This window comes from Stylophora pistillata, chromosome 9 (genome assembly GCF_964205215.1).
Source record: "Stylophora pistillata chromosome 9, jaStyPist1.2, whole genome shotgun sequence".
In the NCBI taxonomy this organism is placed as follows: Eukaryota; Metazoa; Cnidaria; class Anthozoa; order Scleractinia; family Pocilloporidae; genus Stylophora; species Stylophora pistillata.
The window spans coordinates 24,978,714-24,994,682 of NC_142527.1; the positions used below are offsets into that span (position 1 = coordinate 24,978,714).

A 15,969-nucleotide genomic window follows, 5' to 3' on the forward strand; every position below is an offset into this window, starting at 1 on the left:
CTATTCTCTAAAACGGAGTGCACGACAAGCGTGTGGTGAGCAAATGCATGGCCTGTAAGTTTGGCAAGTATGAGGTATTAACCAGAAGTGAAATTGCATCAATATCGTTAGAAACACTTATGGTTATTTACTCTCTTCCTTTCCACATAACTACAGACGTTTCAACACGTAACGCCGGCAGCCTGATGATCATCTCGTGATTGCTGCAAGATACGTGTGAAAATATCTAAAATATTCCCTTTTCTGGGTATGACCTTGAGCAATTCGTCAATGTCCTGTGATGCACGTGAAAACATTTTTCAGATATGCCTTCTCATTAGCAGTCAAGATGTTGCATTGATAAAGATAAGTACATAATGAGTTAAAGTTCCCAATATTCCCAATTAGATTTATGTCACAGCTTTGAAGGGCTTCTAGGTTTAGTTTTGGCATGCCCGGCCACTTTCAAAACGACCAGCTCACAACCACCTAGATATTCTCTCGTTACAACTGAGCTTTTCACTGACTTCTCAGGGCTTAATATATAGCAAGTCGATACACCAAAACCTTATTTGTCTTGTACAATGACGACTCAGGAAAGCAATATTATTGACAGAGAAAGAGCTGGATACTAATATCAAGCTGGGTCTGATTTGGTGATTCTTAAACCACATAACTGATGAACCAACTCCGACCGCGGGAAACACTGCGCACATCAGCGCACATTTCAGCTTCAGATTTGAGCGATTTTTGTTCCGGATATATTCTCGGCCATGGCGTTACTTGACCCAAAATCATATTTTAAAAATGTGCTAGCCGTCGGAGATGACAAGTTTTCATTCACAGTTTGTTTGGCGTCAGTGTTATCAAAGACATATGTTAAATTCGCTGCAATAAAGTTAAACTCGCGCGCGGCCTTGCCGAGTAACGACTTCGCTGTGGAAAACATTGAGAAACTGTCCTCGTTTAAGAACATCGAGATCTTACACGAGTTAGGTCCAACAGATCTTCGTCGAACATTTGGTCCTAGAACGATTGATCGGGTGGCAGGGACAGGGGGAATATTCTTGCATAATCCAAGGAGAGAGCTTGGAACTACGAGTATGGTTAGTAGATTGTTTTCTTGTCTGATCCTTCTTACTAAGTGCTGAAGAGCTAGAGGTCCTTCTTCAGCAAAAAATTTTCGAACTGTCTTCATTTTATTTGATGCAAATGGCTGCTGACTTCAAATCTGGAAATTTTACGTTCAGTTTGCGCCAGCTGCCTCCACGAAAAATGATCCGCCCTGCCAAAGACCTTCAATGATGGCAACCTCGGAAAATTTCCGTAAAACCCCATACTATTCTGATACAAAGCTTTGGTCTTAAAGTCAATCTACTGTTTTCGTCATTGTTTTCTTTATCCAAGACCTGCATTGGATTCGCGATCACTTTCAGGCGAAACCTGTATACTAAATTACCTTACGCAATTTTCTAACTACATGTGTAAGGTGAGCGAAGTCTGTATACCAGACTGAATCTCATGGTTGTTGGGGCTTATCCTGGTTTTTCTATCTCAAATTTAGCAGGAACATAGGTACTCCTGGTTGAGAATGTAGTGGTTTACTGGTTCTCCAGGACTTTTTTTCTGTTTCCTGGACAGTTTTTCCCATATGAGTGGGATAGGTACTGTGAGGGTTCTAATTGGGTGCCCTGCTTTATGCAATTACCATCAACCATTGCTACAAGAGTAAATATCTCCAATAAATGCTTTTAGCACACTGTTCACATCACTCTGTTGACATCACTCTGAAGTTTTGAAGGTGTTATAGGCTCTGTGTAAGTTTTCACTGCTACCATTTTGTGGTTGAAGGGGTGTGTTTGAGATGATGGAGGAGAACAAAGTCAATTTCAGTGCCACTTGAGACAAAGGAAAGACAGTTGCCTGAAGCTTCATGATGGCTCTGGTTGCAAATGACACCTCAGAATCTTCCAAAGCCATTTCTGTTGCTTCTTCTTTGACATTGAATTTTTTTTGAGCTCCTCACTCAAACTATGTACAACTTTTGATTGACAACAATCTTGCAGGGGTCTAACAGTCAGGTCATAGAGGGGAAAGTAGTTGTCAAAGTGCATCACAGACAAATTCCCCTTCTACTTCAACCTCAGTAGAGTCAGAGACAACGCAGCCAAAAAATGGAATACAAACAAGATTTCAAGAAGTCAGGTATGCTGCAGGTGCAGGCATTGGATGTGAGTGCAGAGAGCAAGATGCACAAGGGAATTGTATTTTTTGTAGGCTGGAAAAGCACTACCTAGGGCCCACTAACTATCCAGAAGTCTGCAACAACAACCTAATACTAATCCTCCTACACAGGCCAAACTGTATCACAAGGACATGCCATGAATATCTTGTGGTATTGTAGATGTTAGCAAATCTCCAGGTGTTTGCTGTGGTTGGTGAAGGAAATAAGCATTATAACTTGGTTATGGTTATATAAGATATATCTGACATAAGACTCCTGTGGTCAAGAGATCAAAGGATCCAAAGACAGTTTTCATACTCGCAGGTAAGCCTTCTTGACCATTTACCAATTTTTGAAACTTTAAACAGTATAGGCTGGGGTGAGAGAGGTTGGATTCAAATATAGTTTTCTTTTATCACAAGTGACAACCACATGTTAGGGATGGTTGAATTCTGTAAGTGATAGTCAAATTGTCATGGGAGTTTCAGAATTCTCACTCTTAAAGCAAGGCCAGGAGCAAAAGCTTTTGGTTTACTGGTCAACATGAAATTATTTGCTTGAGCTGATATATTCATTTTTATCCACCTTTGGTTAAAAACAGTGGCTAAGGGAATCTCCAAAACTGCATATGACACATTTTTTGTCAATAATGGAGTAAGTGTTTATCTGTTTTGTGCAGTCATGGTTGCTGGCACTTTTCCTGAGGAATTTGATAATGTTTGTCTGTGATTCAACAGCCAATTTGGGTATGGAATGCATGTAGAGTAAATGCTCTTCATCTGTTTGGTGTTAGACTAAGTCATGCTCTGGTTACCATTTTGTTTGATTTTTTTTTTGTTCTCTGATGTCAAAGAGCTCTGATTAAAAATTTATGTGAACTGTGTCTAGGTTAACTTGCCAGTCTTGCAATAAGGGTCAGGGTGTGACTTTTGATTGTTTATTTCTTAATCTCTGGCCTGCCAAGGGATTTAGTGCAGCAGTTATAGTTCTTGGGTGTGATCAAAGGACATGACCATAAATAAAGAGCAGTTGACTTTCTTTGTGTGATGCACATTTCACATTTTTTATCTTACAATATTAACATGAATGTACTTTATGCTCCCGGCTCTTCTTTCTTTTTAATTAAAAACACTAGATAATGCTTCCTTTTTTACTCGAGTAGAAAACAACTGTAGAATTTGAAGATGTGTCATTCAGATATTTAAGGTGGATGGGTCATCACTCATGAAAGAGTTTGTCCCATTCATTCTCCTTCCTCTAACTTTCTAAGTTTCTGGATCACTGAGCAAATGACAGAACAGCAGTTCTTTCAAGATATTATTTTATCAAAGCACTCAAAGATTTGTGATGTTTGGTTTGTTGAATGCTATCATGATACAGAACTGGACAAAGTTAGTGACAGTTACCGCCTCATGTACAGCTCATGTGACAGACCACTGAGTCGCATCCAGACAGTGCAAATGCAAACTTTATTGAGAAGAAAGCTCTTGAATTGTGAGTTTCCACTCAAATAATGACTTGGTTCAAAGGTGCAATGTATGTTGTATCACTCATGTTACATCTTAACAAGCTTGCGACAAATGCAAGATCTTGGTACCTGTGTATTTCAGCAACCCCCACTTGTGCTGTTATTTAACAGCAGAAATTAAACAACCGCAAACGGAATATTGTGAAAGATGTTTGTTATCTTGTTATGAGCGCAGGACAAAGGAAAGCTTCTGAGTCTACATGAGGAATCGAACCTCAGACCTTTGGATTCCAGGCTACAATGCTCTACCAATGAGCCATGGAGACTTTAGGGTGAGTAAGGCCCATTACATATAATCTTATTAACCAAGTGCGAGGGCCATACAGTATGGACCGAGGGCCGATATTCTTCCAGTACGGTCCCGAGCAAGCTTGGTTAATAAGAGATTTATTATACGGCTTAAGTTCAAAGGGACACAAGTGCGGTATCATTCGGGACCATTCGGGACAGTGCCCCGTCCAATACTGAGAGAATATTGACCAGCAATAGAGCATTTTGATTGGTTGATTTTAGTTATTGGCCCTCTGACTGCCTGAGTCATGTAATAAAATTTCATATACATCATGTGTCGTGAATACTGTTAGGATCAGCAATGTTGATAGTGTCATGTCTTGTAAATCGAACATGAGATTTTTTGAAGTGGGCTGATCAATAGCTATCCTTTAGCTAAAGAGTGCACAGTGGTGCATTCCAAGTAAAAACAATCAAACAAACATTGATGAGCTACTGTAAGTTATGTTTTATTTTAATCCTGTAAATGTTTGGTAATGTTCTATGATATATATATTCTAGACTGAAGAATGTCACTTTCATTGTATTAAAAATACCCAAATCCTGAAATGTACAACTTGTTTTAACCCTGTTTTAAATGAGTAGAGGGACTAGGTAAATTATGACTGTTTAAGGTAAGTTTACCCAAACAAAAAAAAACATTTATCGCAGGAAGGAGCATTCAAACATTAGGGTAGTCAGTAGCATATTTTATTAGCAAATATGAAAAGAGAGTTTTTAAAAAACTCTAACGTGGAAAGAAATCCCATGAAAAGTCGCTACTTATGAATCACTGTGTAATTGCCAACTGGTAATTAAAAGAAGTTTTGTATGGTACTTGATTAAAGACTTGGGTGCCTAGTCATTGGTCCATTTAAAACATGATAGCAAACAACAGATTTCTCAATACCCAACATACTACTCAGTGACTAAAAAAATTTCTGAAATAGGGAGGCATTGCTTCAACTATGGCAGGTTCTTGACTATTCAGAAAACTTTGTTAGGTGCAGCTGCACATCCTCTTTGGTATTATACAGGGCCCAGTTGTTCAATTGGCAGATAATGCTATCCAAGAGATAAATCACTATCTAAGGGATAAGTGTAAAGAAAGTGTATTGCACTATCCAATGGATAGCAATAATTCAAACAACTGGTGCCAGTGGTTTTTTTGTCTTATTTTATTCAATAAAAGTGCACTAAAAAACTTACAAGGGCCATTGCAACACAATCCAATGCTTACCTTTACATCATTATCAAATTTAAGATATTTACTTACAAGTACCACTCATATTTTTTCTGACTAGTTGCCTTAAATTACAATACAGTTTACGTACAGTAATGTTGAACAAAATACTGACTTTCCCTTTACATCTTCTACATGTGACAATACTCAATAGACCATGATATATTTGTGTGTATCAAATGAACCCTTTCAATCCCACTGGTGACACTGGAGGAATTTGTTTCACAATAGCAATACATTTTTGCAAAAGGCAACAAAAGGAAAGTAAAATAGCAATGAAATGAAATAAAATTTGTTTATTTTAACAATTAAAGAGCTGAAGTAATGAAAAAACTAGACAGCTAGGAGATCTGATTTTGAGATCTTGGGATTAAAAAAGTTAATGGAAGTACAATTGATTTATAATTTGCATGTCATTATTTGAAGGGAGCTATGCCATCGTGTTTTGAGTTGTTTTAGAGGTCATTCAATATGCTGATATTGATGTCCTGTGAGATTTGAAGGATAACCTGTGAGGGTAACAAACTGTTACCAAAAGTGTTACAATAAACAAAAGGGAACAAGGATAGAGAAACATCAATTGCAAGTGGCAAGCCTAATAAAAATGATGCTTTCAATGTAACAGTCCCTTTTAGCATTATTCAAATTGTCATGAATGGCTACTTGTAGGTGGCTTTCAGAAGTAGAAGTAACATTTAAATTGTATGGTAGACAGTAAGGATGCTGGGATTGAAAGGGTTTATTTGTTACACATGTAAAAGTACATTTAGGACCAGTTATTTCAACGAAGTTTTGCCACAGTTTTAGGTAATCAAGGAATCTTGAGATTCCTGAATAAGTTGGTTGTTTGAAGTGAAGGTGTGATTTCCTGTGTTAGTCATAGGTCCTCTTGACACTGGTCACAGATGATATATATGCATTTTGACAAAACATTTGACCATATTGAAGCCTGTTGAAGAATTGCTTTTGATAAACAGTGACGAAACTTTGATAAATAACTGGCCAGCTAATGTTTTATACATTGTGCTTAGGGTGGTATTTGTACCCTGTATACAGAAATATGTACAAATGACACAAATACATGACATTCTTTCTCTAGCTGCCTTAAGTTTTAGCAAAAGTAGCATATTTGGTTAGAAATGATTATCATTTAATTAATTATATTTATATGTGGTTTGGAAATCATGACCAACAAATTATCTGGAACCAAATGGTATACACTTTACTAAATTTGCCTCTATTTTTCATGAGCAATGTCATTATATCCTATTATTGTAGTATAATTTGATGAAAATTAGGAATTTAATGAGGGTTCATATTTTTGAGGTCATGAATGTCATGTAATTACGACTAGCTGTCAGCCTAGCAAAGCCAATTAAGTTTGATTATAGTAAAAATTATCTTAGTAAACATTTTATTACATTTAAAGAAACTAATGTATTATTTAGACTAATTATAGTAACAATTTCCAAATCTATTTGTGACACAAACATTTCAATTGAAGGCTTGCAATTGCTGACAGCATTTTGCTTGATGTATGCCAGAAAATTTTGTCACCCTTGGAAGTGACAAAACTCCCTAGAATACACAAAGTTGTCTCAACTGCTTTATGACCTTCAAATTCCACATTCATTGGAGATGGTGTTTTTGTTATTGTACAAAGCTGTTTGATTCTGGAGAACTTTTTCCAGTGATCATCCTTAGTTAAATAAGTCCAGTAGCAGTGAAAGTCCATTTCCAGTGAATGTGAATGTTGAAGGTTGCATTTATTCAATATATAAATGACTTTTATGTGGCTGGTAACAATGTTTCAGTCTTTTGGTGGTTGGATCATGTATGGCATTACCACTCTGCAAATGTTGATGATTGATGATGTGGATAGAGATATATTGTATGGCTAGAAAAACACATCTTGAAAGTCATTTTGTGGAAAACTCTTAGGGAACACTAATTAAGAGGGTCAGGTGGGGATGGATGGGAAAACTACATATTTCAAAGAAGGCCTATGTGTAGGCAAATTTTCAGAAATTCATAAGAAAGTATCCTTTGTTTATAAACAAGATGAAAGAATAGGTGGAAGACAAGTACAGCTCCTAAAAAATGTGGTGCAAGGAAGATTTGAACAGAAGGAGTTTCCGCAATCTGAGAATTCCTCACCCTTTAACTTAAATGGTAATATTCTCTTTATGAAACAAACTGATATCAACTTATTCAGAGTGGTACTGTCATATTTCGTCAAAGATGGACAACTTAAAATTGTTAGCAGCCACTTTCAGGTCCTTATTAAGAATTCCACACTTTGGTTTATATTTCATTTTAAACAGCACAGTATTAAGTGGTCCTTTGGTGCCTAATAAACAATGTATTTTTGTAATTGTCCTTTCAACACCCAAAAAATTGAGAATAAAACTAAATTTCCAATATAGAATATTGGTTGCTGTACTTATCAGATAAGAGAGACACTTAAAGTTGTGGAATTCTGAAAAAGGTGGGTTCTTATCAAACAGGTCAGCAGTTGCTTTTCAGCATCATAAGGACCTGTTTGATGTAGTTCTGGAATCCTCACTCCTTGTTTCATAAGCAAAGCAAGGCAGTACGGGGAATAATTCATTCTTTTGAGAGATGTTGCGTGGCCTTTTACTGGACACCCAGGTTTGTTTGTTGCCCTGACTTCTATCAGGGCCCTCTCACACATATTTTAGCTTAATTTCTCCTAAACTAGATGCAAGCAATACTTGGTTAATGTTTTTTTGGTATCTTTTGAAGAAGCCATTACCTGTACATGTAATAATATAACACATAACAAACAATTTAGAGTGTTTTCAACTGAGTGCTGTTAAACCAAAGCTAATTAAGAGCAGTCACAATGGCCAGTCAATGTACAAGAGAACATGTTGAGTAGCTAATGAGAATTCAAGGTAAGACCAAGAAAACTTCCCAAAGGGCAAGTTGATGAAGTGACCAAGTTGCTATTGGGCTTAGTTTTGCATCTGATTGGTTGAAAAGGGTTTGCAAGTTTTCTTGACTAATTACAGATCAAAGTAATCTGCTATTACCTTCAGAACTCAGTTGAAAATTAACCTTTCTCTAGAGCTACTTTTTGTTATTTTTTTTGGGAGGAGTCCCATTTTTGTAGTGCTAAGAAATTACTATAATGTTGCTAGATTATATTACAGCTGTAGTCTTCAAAGCTCAAACAATTTTTTAACTGACTCTTAGATACCCTGCAGTTATATTGTGTAAATGAAGCTTGATTATGAGTGCTGCAAGGCTTGACTGTGCAGTCTGCCTATGTACATAGCTGTATTTTACAAATAATTTCCACTGTCATTTGGCACTAAGATGTAATGTTGGCTGCAACCTGTGGTTGGACTTTCTTAGGGAAGGATGGAGATGATCATAGGAATAATCTATTGCATGAATATGGGCGGGTTAATTCAAAGGATTCTATGCAGAGCACACACCAGGGGCAATAAAGACTACAAGCAGTCTCTCCTTTTTGGCAAAGTCTGTCGTGTGAATCAAAAAAAAATTCAGTGAAAAACAAAAACTGTCAGGGTGCCAAGGGAAACTCTTGAAGTGACACCAATGCACTGCAGGAGCTCTATGAGTGATGCACTCAAAAAGTAGGCCTCACTCATGGGGCTCCTGCGGCATATCAGCATCACTTCAAGAGTTTCCTGCAACATTCTAACATCAACTTTTTTTCACTGATACTTTGTTTGACTCTCATGATGGAATTCGCAGAAAAGGAGCGACTGCTTGTATTCTAGGGACAATAGGAAAACTCTCCAAAGCAGGGTCTATTTAGGGTTTAATTGCATGATAGTTTGTATTATGTATAGTCTTTGCTCTTGGTGTTTTTTTTTGTTCAGCAAGTTTTCAGTGTATTCATTTTTTAAAAAAGTTAAATTGCAAACAAGTACAATGAAGCAGTAACATCATCAATTGAATAAAATCCAACTGAAGAATTTGGTAACTTTTGAACCTGAAACTGGTTAAGAATCACACAAATTTTTTTATTACCCCAACCCCTTCACACTATTATTAGCAGTGGAAATTTGATTGTTGAATTCAAGGGATTTATTGGTCAAATCATGTTCATTTCATTTTTAGTTTAGAAACCCAGCCCTAAAAAAGGTTGCAATTTGATTATATTCATGATATATAATGAATGTGCCTTTTGTTTTGTGTTTTTCCTTCATTAAAGGAGGTGATGGATGAGTCATATATAAGCAATTCACCCTAGATTAACATTGCAAACATCACTCAGCCTCTGAAAGTGGCAAACTGGTGTAAAGTTGAGACACTGGTGTGAAAAAGTTAATAGCTAGCACTATAATTGTTAAATCCTTTCGTAAAAATTTTCCTCATAACTTGTTTTTCTGACATCTCTTTAAAAGGGCTTAACATGTAGATCATGTGTATTTTCAATTGGCAACAGTTTGCTGCCTTTAGATGCTGAAAGACTTTGTATTGTTCATCTGAGGTAAAATATAGTGATGCCTAGGACATCACCTTTTTGATGAAAAGGCAGAATGTTTATGCATCATGAATATTTGCCAAATGCCACTGTTTTTGATGACATAATTATGCATGTATGTGTGTATATATGTATATCAATCATACAATCATACCCTGAATTGCTGCAATTCCATTGTCATAGAAAGAAAAGAAGTCAAGTTCAAATTGGTTAGCGTATGGCACACAGCATTAGCATATCTCAGTTAAATTCTATCAAAATTCAGGCAAATGTAGTCAGAAGGTAGTTTTATCTGCTAATAAATTCCTTTTTGATTTTTTCCCTTTTTTTTAATTGCTCTTTTCTATGACAACTTTTAATATATGTGACCGAGGCAGGTTCTGATGTTGTTATTTGAACAACGAGACAGACTTATAGCCACAATAAAATTTATTTATATAGGAAAGTACAAAAGAAATAATACTGATAAAAAGAAAGGGTGATTGCAAGCAAATCCTCAGTAAAATAGGTCACTAACTTGAGGTTACATGCACTGGAGTTACTTTTTCTGTGACCAAGAGGTTCTGAGCTTGTAAGTGCTGGTCTTGACACTCTGAACTACTGAGTTAAACTAACTGTACTTCTTTTATAAGGAATTGAACAATAGCAGGAAATTCTCTAAAATTTTGGAAGTTAGATGTGATTATTCTAAAGGAAATTTATGATGCAAATCCTGTGTGTATGATAATTTGGTTATCATAGGAAATAGTTAGGTGTGATGGTGCTAAAGGAAATTTATGATGCAAATCCTGTGTGTATGATAATTTGGTTATCATAGGAAATAGTTTCTGAAGATGTAATTCTAAAATTATAACAAAAAATATTGCAATGTCATGCACAATTGTTAGCCTGGTCACATATACATAATCTTAATTCATACATACAGTTTACTTCTCCAGTGTTGAAATAATTTCATGTTTGAAATCACCAGATATCAGAAGGGAAAGTTTGTATTCAGCAAGTAGATTCCATGCTGTCTTGTGTATGTTTAGTGATCATAGTAAGTGACATCAAAATATGGTAAGAACAGACAAGTTGACCCACAAGGCAGCCAAGTGCATACCTGATTTTCTTACTACATTTTGATGTCTTCTGTGATCTAGTTACTGTACAGACTCAAGGCAACTTGGAATCTATTTGTTGATATGATAAAGAGAGCACATGTTGTTAAAGATGAGTTCATCTATGTGCCTTTCACTAGTAGATCATAAGTACCAGTAAAAATCAATCAAGATGTGTGCCTAAGTCAGCTTATCACTTAATTTACACTATTAATTAAGTGTGTAGGTTTCTATGATGATAAGAATGAGAAAGAATTTTTGTGCTGTAAAACCTCTAAAAATGTGATCCTGACACTTTAACTTTTCTTTTCAGACCTCTGGTGACTTCTCAGTGAGTGTGCTTGAGCAAGAACTTGCTAATCAGAAAAAATCAAAATTACCCACATGCAACTCATGGTGAAATTACTGTCTTTTATAATACACTAGGAATCATGGGAGTTTAGTTAGCTATTATTTATGGCTAATCAGTCTTTGTCTGTACCAGAAGATAATGTATCCTCTATCGATGCAACACATCCGAATGCAGGCAGTTAAAAGGAGAAAGATGGTTAGGTAAGAACCAATGAAAACTTAATTTTGTGCAGTTTAATCCAATAATTTATTTTACTCACCAGGTTTAAGGGTAATTGTTACTCTCCTGGATTGGCTGGCAGTGAAGACTGAAGAAAAAGAAGAAAATTCATTTAAAAAGATATGTGCCAGGTGAAAGTTTTCAGTCCATTAAACAATTACTGTTGTTCCTTTATTTGATTTAAAGTAATATAATTGTGTTTCTTCTTCCTAGGAGATAACTAAAAACTTCATACAGTCATTGTCAACCCCTACACGAGTTTCCAAACATTTTGTGTAATAGGGACAGAATGGCAAGGATAGCTGGGGTGAAATCATGCATATACTTGAACAAACATGGTTCGAATTACCCAGATAGGAATTAACATGATGCGAGTGGTTTGCCCAGTGTCTATTGTCATCTTTATATGATCTTGACAAACTTCTCCAGGTTGACAATTAGGTGTCACATGAACTTGAGCAACAGATGTAGGTATTCTGTCTTGACATAGGGACTTTATATGAATCAAAGGTACCTGTCAAGAAGAAGTAAGAAAAAAAGAATAGTTTCAGTGAATTATTGTGTATTTTCCAATAGAGTTTATTGCATCTAGATTTAATGGGTGTCTCTCAGAATCAGAGAAACAAGCGTTAGCTGTCTATTTTGTTGTGATGTAGCAATAATGCATGTTCTATATATACCTTTTAGGTAGGGATGTGGAGCACTTGTGGGAAATTTGCTAAAAATTTCCTGTTTTACCCTGTAACTCGGGGGACCTCATTAGTACAAATTTAATTCTCCAGATTGTCTGCCTTACATTTTTGATGGTGTTTGTTTGGAGAATTTGATATTGGATCAACTAATAATCCCCTAATTGATATTTTTCCTTATTCTCATCACTTGTCTGCTTGATATTGTATTCAATTTGATATTGTATGGAGAAAATGTATCTTGGTCATCCACAGGGGTAAAAGGGTTAAAACACAATCATATTTTTTGCTATTCTCTTTAAGACAAAAAGATTGTGATATATTGTTGTAACAACCTTGTGAAACCAAGTCTAGTATAGTAGAGTACATGGAGTGCATGAAACCCCTCAGTTGATGGAGCATACATCTGCTCAAGCTAATCAACTGAAAGTCATTCCTGCCTCTCCTCCCTCCCTCTTAAGTATTGATTCATTGCAGTGATGAATAAAAAATGAGACAAAAAAAGATAACTAAAACCAAGAAACGAACCAACTTAAAGAGTGGTCCTTAAACAGTACTCCTGCTCATGACAGTCTTTCATGGAGTATTTAGTTTTAGTTCCTTTACCTGGAAGGGTGGCTGATCTTGCAGAGTAAATCTTGTTTCACATTGTCTCAGCAATTGAAACTTAACCATAATTTGGTCATTTACATAGAGGGTGTGTAAATGCTTGTGCTCTACTTGAGTAGAATGTTGCTCACCAAGGGAGACAACGTGTAGCGGTATTCCTAGCTGTTGCTCCAAATGTCGCACAGATTCAAGTACCCTTCCCTAAACAAGAGAGAAAAACTAGTTTATGTTGAAGTAAGTTACAGATGTACACTCAGTGACATATAATTCAAACCTGAAAATGAGCATCTTTCCTGACATAATTTGTTGTTGGGATTTTAATATTGTAGTTTGCCCATGTAAAAGGTTATCAAGCTGATGTTAGGCACGCTATCTCTCATTTAATCAAATATCAAGGGGTCTCAATTGTTAATGATTGTGGGCCAAAACTCTAAACAAGGTGAAGGTATCAACCTGACCGCATTTTTAAGGGTAATCAGTTCTGATCTTGCAGGGCAATGATTCAGTTAGCTCCACATTTAAAAAAGTGGGCAACAGTAATTGTTGGCATTGATCTAAGTGACCTCTTCAATCCATTCGGATTGAATATGAGGGTTTTTTTGTAGCTTTTTTCAACCGTGCTCTATCAGTGTATTATGATGGTTTTCTTTACCTGGTCAGAATTTTCCACAAAATGTAATGAAAAGGACATTTCATTTACATTTCGATAATCTCGTTTCAGCACGAAGTACGTCAAAAGGAGAGGTGGACAGGGCAGTGGTACTGATGAGCGTGAATCACCTGAAAGAAAAGTAGAGCGATGACGTTTTATGTAACAGGTACATGACTACATCTATCAGTCATATTGAAATGGTCTCGATAATTATTTCGCAGGTGTTAATCGATAGCATCATTCTTTAATTCGTTAATAATGTAACCCTACAAAAAATTTATGATCAACAACACTATAGAAACAATTTTTTCAAAGTATTTTGCTTGTATTGAGCACTCACTCACAATATTGTTACACAACGTTAATATGAATTGTTTATGTTGTTTTTCTTGTTTATAATATATCAATTCAGCTGGCATTAGATTCTCATGTTTTGTGGTTTTTTCCTGATATCTCTGTGTGAATCAATCCAACAAGGTTTGAGAACTTGCTAAGGAACTGAATATAATTTCAGAGTGTAGAAGAGGCTGAAACTTTTCCCTGATTTAAACAACCAAATTTTTCCCCAATCTATTACCTTCGATTTGCGGCTGCAGATCTTTGAATGTTAAACTGTGCAGTAGTGTCTGACTGCTTTTCATCTATTTTGAAAGAATGTTAATTCTACACACGTGAAGTTATACGATTACTAAAGCAGTTACTATATAAAGCCGGGTTGTATTCAGTGTATCGAATACGATTTAAGTCAAATTTGATTCTTGAAATATTATTTAAAAAAAAATAAGATTTAGACTGAGTGACATTTATTGGCACAAATAATAGCAAGAAGTATCACTTTTATTTTGTAGTTCAACATCTGTTACTTCTATCTTATACCTCATTTTCTTTGCGCAATTTACTCTCCGCTCCGAAGAGGGTTATTTTCAATTACACGTTAATCATTAGTAAATGTCTAGATCGACTTAATAGGTTCAGAAAGTGACTGCGCCACAACTTTATTTAGATTACAACTTCAGAGCTTTATTAAAATAGCCATACCAATGCTAGCAAAGCAGGTTGGTGAATTGTGTCTTTATTCATATATTGAATGGTATTCTAAGCCTTTTAATTTCGTTAAATGGTTATTTTGAATCAAGGAAATGTTACGCAAAGTCAGCAGTCATTATTTCTTCGTGAAACTAACAATTCAGATGGATACTAGCTTACTATGCGTGTTCAGGAGAACGTGACGTTGCGTAACATTTATGGTATTTTTAAAATGAGTGACAGGGAACAAAATTTGATGTCAAGTACTTTTACTTCGTTCGAAATTTTTGCCTTGTGTAGATCGAGTATTCGCCGTGGAGGTTTTGTTCTTAGTCAAAATAAAGTAAAACGTTGAGTTTAACCGCGGATTTATTGAGTCGTTCTAAACAATGCGTGTTCTTTATTTAGAATAACGAGTACAACTCATTTTGAGCTTTGTATACACTTCATAAAAACGTAGGTCAAAGATTAGGCTCGTTTGTTGATTAGCAAGGTTGAAGCAAGTTACTTACTTTCAACCGGAATTTTGATTCCAGCTTGTCTTTCCTCACGTGGAGGATCTGTATTAATACTTTCATTCTCTGGTGTTGAGGCAAAAATCTCATCTTCGAGAGATGCTTCGGATGGAACAATAACTAGTCCGTCTACCAGAAGTGAAGTTACTGCGTCCACTTCGCCATTTGCTGTTGCGCCCGATTGATCAGCCGCAGTTGTCGCATTTAAAGTAGCATCTTCTAAAGTTTTGTCAAAGGGTTTCCCACAAAGGGGGCAGAGAGCTGCATTCACGTCAAGTAAAAGTGTCTTTCCTCCAGGGCAAGCGCAAGATTCTGTGGGACTAAAGCCGGATGCACCCGGTTGTGTAGAATCAGTAAGGTCGGTTGTCCACTCATCTTGGACAACGTCGTCACTATCTTCAAAGTCGTCATCTCTTTCATTCCATACTTCATCGTTTCTCTAAGTCAAAGAATAAGCACTTTGAATCACTATTTCTCTTTTTGTTTCTGATGGCAGTCACTTTTATTGCACTTTAACGCGCGTATAATTATTTTCCGCACAAAGTTTAATATATTTCAGGCAATGGCCACAGAGATTGAACAACATCAAATTTTCGTACACCTGGGTATTGTACAGGTAGAAGAACCGGCTTTTTGATAGGAGGAGGCCGATAAAGGGTGTTGATCAGGGAAAGATTAGAGGGCGTGCCAGGTTTCGAGTTTAACAGAACCACTATCGACATCTTTGTGGAAGTGTTTTGAAAGTGAAAGTTCCCTTCAAATGCAATTATCCCCCTTGTGTATAAGGACGTAGCTCAGTGGTTCTTAATCTTAAATGAAAGAGAAACTTCTTAACAAAGGTTAACCAATATTACATCACTGAAAGTTTGTTACCTTGCTTTTCCTGTCCTCTGAACCCATTTTCAGCCGTTTTGCTTTCTTTTACATCAATTTATCCCTTTCCTAGAAAAAAGGGAACTAAAAGAGGGCGCCTCTTATTGGCTTCTCGTTGGCTTGGTGATGTTTCCTGTTAACGCTGATTGGTTGACTGAGACAAACTTCGGGGAAACCCCTTCGAAAGTGAAAGGCCAGCATGTCAAA

The 15,969-nt window shown here is 36.3% G+C and overlaps 2 protein-coding genes across 5 annotated transcripts; one reads left to right on the top strand and one right to left on the bottom strand.

Annotated features, from left to right (window-relative positions):
* Nucleotides 1-72: 72 nt before the first annotated feature.
* On the top strand, nucleotides 73-3,241 carry LOC148724014 (uncharacterized). The gene is made up of 2 exons (XM_088732731.1): nucleotides 73-1,085; nucleotides 2,046-3,241. The coding sequence occupies exons 1-2, from the start codon at nucleotides 753-755 to the stop codon at nucleotides 2,127-2,129; spliced, it is 417 nt and encodes a 138-aa protein (XP_088588857.1). The 5' UTR covers nucleotides 73-752; the 3' UTR covers nucleotides 2,130-3,241.
* Nucleotides 3,242-4,455: 1,214 nt separating this feature from the next.
* LOC111336433 (uncharacterized) lies at nucleotides 4,456-15,877 on the bottom strand. Of its 4 annotated transcripts, none has more exons than XM_022942546.2 (7): nucleotides 15,763-15,877; nucleotides 14,887-15,328; nucleotides 13,349-13,476; nucleotides 12,694-12,897; nucleotides 11,748-11,912; nucleotides 11,439-11,486; nucleotides 4,456-11,179 (listed from the first exon to the last, which is right to left on the bottom strand). In XM_022942546.2, exons 1-6 carry the CDS (start codon nucleotides 15,787-15,789, stop codon nucleotides 11,457-11,459), a joined length of 996 nt encoding a protein of 331 aa, XP_022798281.2. In that variant the 5' UTR covers nucleotides 15,790-15,877; the 3' UTR covers nucleotides 4,456-11,179; nucleotides 11,439-11,456. The 4 variants fall into 4 exon arrangements, 2 of the variants coding, with proteins under 2 accessions (XP_022798281.2, XP_022798280.2); XM_022942545.2 differs by having other exon boundaries at nucleotides 4,456-11,183; XR_015991559.1 differs by having other exon boundaries at nucleotides 11,439-11,912.
* Between the last annotated feature and the right edge of the window lie 92 nt (nucleotides 15,878-15,969).

Excerpts from the sequence above, each read along its gene's own strand:
- LOC148724014 (XM_088732731.1), top strand. The coding sequence starts at position 753 with ATGGCGTTACTTGACCCAAAATCATATTTTAAAAATGTGCTAGCCGTC. Across the intron at positions 1,086-2,045 it reads AGCTTGGAACTACGAGTATG|GGGTCTAACAGTCAGGTCAT; the intron begins GTTAGTAGATTG and ends ACAATCTTGCAG.
- LOC111336433 (XM_022942546.2), bottom strand. The coding sequence starts at position 15,789 with ATGGGTTCAGAGGACAGGAAAAGCAAG. Across the intron at positions 15,329-15,762 it reads CAGAGGACAGGAAAAGCAAG|AGAAACGATGAAGTATGGAA; the intron begins GTAACAAACTTT and ends TCTTTGACTTAG. Across the intron at positions 13,477-14,886 it reads AATCAAAATTCCGGTTGAAA|GTGATTCACGCTCATCAGTA; the intron begins GTAAGTAACTTG and ends CTTTTCTTTCAG.